Source organism: Xyrauchen texanus, chromosome 20 (genome assembly GCF_025860055.1).
Source record: "Xyrauchen texanus isolate HMW12.3.18 chromosome 20, RBS_HiC_50CHRs, whole genome shotgun sequence".
NCBI classification, from domain to species: domain Eukaryota; kingdom Metazoa; phylum Chordata; class Actinopteri; order Cypriniformes; family Catostomidae; genus Xyrauchen; species Xyrauchen texanus.
The window spans coordinates 32,450,523-32,457,136 of record NC_068295.1 but is presented as its reverse complement, the minus strand read 5'-3'; the positions used below and the strand labels follow the sequence as shown (position 1 = coordinate 32,457,136).

Sequence of the window (6,614 nt, the reverse complement as noted above, 5' to 3'; positions counted from 1 at the left end):
GAAAATCATAAATTAACGGGTTTTTTTTTTAAATATATTTTTTAAGAAAAGTTTTCCTTATATGTACTGTATGTGTGTGTATATGTATATCTAACAGATTAAACGTGTAAACGACTTTTACTTTGAAAACTATCTCTGTTACCCACTGTGTAAAGATTGTCATGAAACTTCATGGTGTCATCATAAAATAAATCGCACTTGTTTTTGCTTAGGTCAGTGACTTCATAATTGAAGATGAATGTAAAAACAGTAGGTTGCTTATTTTTTAGGTCCTTGTGTCCGTGTTACACATATGTTACTCTGCCATTAAGGAGCCCTTGTCGAGGTCATCGACAAAACACAAGCCAACCACCACAACATGACAGACGAGCACAGGTTTGTATTTTATTGCCTTTATGTCAAATAATAAACTGTAACTTTTCATCGACATCATGTCAGAGTATGTAGCAACACTGCATCAACAAATTATGATCTGCAATACATTTGGAAACACAATATTAAAGGAACATTACGGTTTCAATACAAGTTGAGCTCAATCGTCAACATTTGTGGCATAATGTTGATTACCACAAAAAATAATTTAAACTTGCCCCTCCTAATCACTTACTTTACCTGTGTAAAGTTATTTCCAATTTTACAACTTTGTGTCCATGATGATTTGATGTCAAAAACCCCTAAAACCCTAAAATGACTGTAAAAATGACGATTTAAACAACTTTACAGCTCAAATAATACATTAATTCAAATTTCTGCCTTTAAACCCTTCAACAATTAGCCCAATTCACTTCCATTGTAAATGCCTCACTGTAACTTAGATTTGTACTTGTTTTAAAGAAAAGGTAATTTTTGTGATTATCAACAGTATGCCACAAATGCAGCCGATTGAGCTTAACTTGTATTGAACCCAGAACATTCCTATAAGACAAAATTAGAAATCACTCAACTGCAGACTAAAGTTGTATTTTTTCCTATTTCTCACACATTTATTACATTTATTAACATATTAATTCAGAGCTGTAACCACCATAGACATTGACTACGTTTACATATACATATATATTCTTTTCCGCTTTTTTGACATGTTGTTGGGCTCCATCCTATGACATTTATTATCCGGTTTGTCCACGCACATGCACACTTTTCAGAAACCTTTAAGAACATTGCTTATGTGTTTACATGACCGTGTTAGCCGTGTTCTCCAGGAGAAACCTGGATATGATTAACCACATTCTCTTAATCCCTTAAACGGTGTTTAGGTAATAGATTATGAATACATGACGTTTCAGAACTCTGCTTTCCACAACATTTTGTAATAAACCATTTTCTTAAGTGCATGCAAACTTGACATGTCCCCCCAATATTCATAAAATGTATCTACTGATATGGGTTTTTTCCATGGTTAATTATTAAATTATTACATTTGGTCCCTCCCCGAATCCTGAATATGTGGTTACATCCTTGGTTTAATTACATAACATTTTAGCATAATTTATTTTTCAAATGTTCCTATTGTGAAGGCAAAGTATATATAAAATAGTGTTATTCGCCAAGTTGTCTGAATGTGTTGTTAATATAAAAGTCTGTCCATGTTTTGACACTTTGTACCTGAAGCTGAAATTGCATTGCGTGCTCTTAATTGAGGGTTCTTGTTGAATTGTCATTTGTTATCCAAAGTAATTAATTTCACAGGTAACGTGAGAGCCTGAATGAGGAGCATATTGTTTGTAAAAGAAAGTGGTGTACGTTTTAGTTCTAACCAGATTAATAATGATGTTTTAAATTTGCAATACTGCCTTGTGCTAATGTACAGTCTTTTTTTATACATATATATGTAGAGGTCTGGATTCAGTCCAGCTGCGTTATCAAAATATGACTGGATCGGTCCACCAGACAGACTCTCAAACCTCAGGCCAATCATATATCACATCCCAGAGAATGAGACACCACTGGAAAGAAAGTTGAGACATCTGAGACAAGAGACTGAAGACTGGAATCATAAGTTCTGGACCAATCAGAACATCACGTTCAGTAAGGTGTGAATCACAAATGTGTGGTGCAACCATCCACAATATTGCTGAGTTAAATGACATTTTGTGGGCGGAACTTCCGGTTAAGCGTAAACAATCATTATGTTATGTACTAATGCAGCATTAAAAATTACTTAAGATCACAGAATTATAGGGAGGGAATATTGTTCTTCCTCACCTATTTGTTAGTAATTATGGATTTCAGTATGATGGCCAAATATCACAAATAGAAGCATTTTAGTTATTTTGTTGAGTATTTATTCATCGATGGAGGAACCTGAGCAGACTAACCTGAAAAGCTATGGAGCCTATTAGTGCCTTCACAGCTGTAAAGTTGGACATGTTTTGAGAACTGTAGATAATTATGGTTATTTTAAAGCATATATTGAGTCTAGTCAGAACCTGAAGAGTTTGTTGTACTGAGATTATGTACTTACTACAGATACAGGGGAGGTCCAGACAGCAGGCTGCTCGTGTATTACAGGACTCAGGCGATGACACTGTCATGCTGACATTTTTTGGATAAAATACAATTGTTTTACAGGAAATGAATGTGTAGTAAGTTCAATCTAGCTTTATAATTATTAGTTTACATACTTAATCTCCTTATCCAAATGCTATAACCTACATGAAATGTGTTAGTGTGGACTGAACAACTGATCCTTTTGATAGATTGAATTACTTTTTCTTGTTTAGGAAATAACGATGTATTAGCTGCCACACAATAAACTGTACCGTACAAAAATAACTGTATGCAATACAAATAAACATATTATTTGGATATACATTATAAACATTGAACACAAAAGTGAAATGATCTCTGTAAAGCAAATATAATACATAATGTATTATTAAAAGCACTGGATTACTGAATTAATGTCCACACTGTTTTCCAAATCACCTTTTCCCCCTAAGTGAAGACATGCACATTCTACAAAGACACTCAAAAGAAAGGGAATTGCAGTCAGGAAAGATCAGAATACAGTAAATTTCAAATGTGATAAAACATATCATTACGGTACATGTCTCATTAATAATGATGGAGTTTCATTGTAGAATTGATCCATTGTTCATCACAGCATGAAAACAGTAGAAAAAATAATCACTATTCAAAGACTCCGTAATAATGCCATTTCAAAACACGTGAAGCATTTACAAAGGCCAACGCTGAATAGAAATGAACAAACTCTCAAAATATCTAATGAACTTTCAGCACATGTACACACACCTGTTAGCACAATAATGCTATCGTTTATGTAACTAATTGTGCTCCGTTTCTGGACATCTATGGTAGGCGGACCGTGATTGTGGATAATATAATAAATCCCTGATGTTGACTTCTTGCTAATAAAGTGAAAAGAGCACACAAGCAAATTATTCCAAGCCTTTTCAAGCAGATGTTCCTAAGTCCATCCTTCTGTAGGCAGCCGATGGAAGAAGCAGCATCTGGGACTGGAGCGTTGTGCTTTGCGAGTGGTGTGACCATAACATAGCTGTTTTAGACTAAACTTTTTGCTTGCTTATTAGGATAACCAGTAACTTCATACTTTGTCCAGGAAATTTTAAAGACATCTTACAACATTTAAAAAGCAAGCAAGTGGTTACACACAAAACGCCAACCAATCGCACATCTGCTAGCCAACCGGACATTCCGCCCACCTTGCGAAATACTGATATTTGAGAATATTGTGGATGGAGTCTTTTCTTTTTAGATTGTAGAAACACATTGCATCAAGTTCACCATAATCACCATTAGGGGGCAGGATTGTGTTTTAGATCTTGCATGATATTCTGAGGTCCATGTATATGCATTGCAACATGTTTTTAAACAAGATTTTCTTATATTGATCCATTTTCATAGGAAAAAGAAGAATATGTTCAGTCTCAACTGAAGGCGAAAGGGTTTTCTGAGAGAGATGAACAAGGTGAGCTGTCTAAATGCTGGCACTACCTGAATTAATGAATGAACAAACTTTACACTTAAATAGCACTTTTCTAACACTGCACTCAATGCGCTTTACATAGGAAATGGAAAACTCTCCTCAACCACCATTAGTGTGCAACATCCACCTGGATGATGTGACGGCAGTGTACCCACCACACACTAGCTGTTGGTGGAGAGGAGAAAGTAGAGTTATAGAGCCAATTCATGGATGGAGATTATTAGGAAGCCATGATTGATAAGGGCCAATGGGGGGAATTTGGCCAGAGTTACTCCCCTACTCTTCACTAGAAGTGCCCTGGGATTTAAAATGATCACTGAGAGTTTGGACCTCGAAGAACGGGTACTTAATTTATAACATTAACTGATGTGCTTATGTATGTCATTTATGTCTCTTTCAGGAAGGAAAAGGAAATTAAGCAGTGAGGAAATGGCGGTCTTCTACAAACACTTTTTGGATAAAAATGTGAAAAGGCATGCCAGTTATAACAGGTGAGATTCAGATACATTGTTGTGGATTTAACAGTTGTGGATTTCACACTACAGCTGCGAACATCCTTTTAAACATAGGATTTACACATAATTGCAGCACCTGTAAATCCAGGGAGCCTTTTGTATAAACTATTTAGTGATTTATTTTTAATTTTTTTATATTGTTATTGCAATGCCATTCATTTCTTCCAAAAACTTTTTTATTTTCAGGGAATGGTATAGACATAATTTCACCATTACACTTCTAATGGCTGAAGTAGCTCTACACAAAACATGGAGGATGCTGACTGGACAGGGGAGAAGAACTAGCCGGGAGAAAGGCAAATCTACATGAAACTCAAATAATGACAATCAATCACTGCCCCTCTCTGTTGTATGTTTACATTAAACACTGAAGGTGAGATCATTGCATCAAAACCTGGAATTGTTATGAGATCAGTACAGTGAAGATGCTCATCTTTTAGGGTGTTAAAGGGTAACTAAACCCTAAACCAACTTTTTTTAGTTAATGATCTGTAAGCATGGGGCTTTATTAGTACTGGTCATTGATTCAAGTAATTTTTTTGACATTTGTGTATAAAGTGTTTTAATTCTACAATATATGGTGTAAAAACGTCTGAGTGCTGCCCTCTTCAGGTTGAATGGTGGCTACTGCAGTTGAATTTTCCTATTGGCTGTTGCGGTACTTTGTGACGTAAGCGGTGACAGCTGATGTAAGCAGGTTCCAGCTCACCACGCCAGATTCATGTATATGTCGTCTTGTGACCGTGTGAGGAATAATAATAACATAGAGTCTGACAGCAGCTGTCAATTAATCCGTCACTACGAGTCTCAGGTGAACCCCCCGCTCAGCCCCGCACTCGGTTCGTTCCCTCTATCCCCGCCGGGGTCTGCCCACTTTTCCTGCATTTTCAAATATTTCTAGTGGGTGGAGTCAGACTCTGAGCAGGTGTTTAGTTACCCTTTAATATTGGAGGGCAATACATGTCATCAGAATATATTTTCCTGTTTCAGTGCAGTGAAGTAATTATTCTTTATATTGTGGACATGTTACAGATTTGGAGAGGAAAGATGCTCTCTTGTGGTATAAGCAGTCTTATAAGTCCACAAGATGTATATAGAAAGCTATAGATCACTCTTAGGTAATCCTATTACAACCGTGACCTTCAGACATATAACATTTATTTTTACATTAAAAACCCTGATGCCTTTTATAGTAAAAGCACGATGTTTGATGGGAAAACAAGCAAGAGAGAAAATTATTATTATTTTTAAGCAATAAATTATGTATTTTCTTGTGTGTAGATGTAATGTGTATTACTTTGTATGAATCACTGTCAAATAAATTTAATACAGGTATATTTTGCAGATTTGTTTTATTTAAATTGTACATTCACACCAAAGGCATCCATCTTAAAGCACTTACAATAGAAGTAAATGGGCCAGTCGATCAATGTTAAAAGCCACACTGTTTCAAAAGTAGAGCCACAAGATGTATACATTATGTATACAGTACATAACATGATTTTAGTGTAATAAAATCTCTTGCTAATCACATCTGTGTAAAGTTTTATCCAAACTTCATTGTTATGATGACAACACTGGTTATGTCATAAACCGATTATAAACACTATACTCTGTTAAATTGCTGTAATGCTGATAATCCTTGATCTTATCTCTCTACAATCTTGTTTACATATTGTTCATATTCTTTTAAATGGTGTGTGTGTATATAAGGTTTATGGACTGGCCCCATTCAATGCAGTTAATTGATCTTAAATGGTTTTGAACCTACACCGTTCCTTTAAGATACAATAATAAAAAATAAAAAGGGGGGTGCTTCTCCTAAGCAACCAAATTGGCCCAGTTGCTAGGGTAGGTAGAGTCACATGGGGTAACCTGCTTGTGGTCTCTGTGTTTCTTGATCTATCGGTGGGGTGCGTGGTGAGTTGTGGGTGAATGCAGAGAATAGCTTGAAGTCTCCACACGCCCCACGTCTCCGTGGTTATGAGCTCAACAAGCCACATGATAAAATGTGCGGATTGACGGTCTCAGATGTGGAGGCAACTCCGCCACCATTGGGACACAGTGAGTTGGGCATTCCAAATGTATATAATAAATATATGATAAGATATTAATTACATAAAAGACTG

General features: G+C 35.9%; 1 protein-coding gene across 1 annotated transcript; it reads left to right on the top strand.

Annotated features, from left to right (window-relative positions):
• Positions 1-148: 148 nt before the first annotated feature.
• Positions 149-5,813, top strand: LOC127660917 (cytochrome c oxidase assembly factor 8-like). The gene is made up of 5 exons (XM_052151398.1): positions 149-375; positions 1,836-2,033; positions 3,889-3,952; positions 4,371-4,461; positions 4,672-5,813. The coding sequence occupies exons 1-5, from the start codon at positions 235-237 to the stop codon at positions 4,793-4,795; spliced, it is 618 nt and encodes a 205-aa protein (XP_052007358.1). The 5' UTR covers positions 149-234; the 3' UTR covers positions 4,796-5,813.
• Positions 5,814-6,614: the final 801 nt, after the last annotated feature.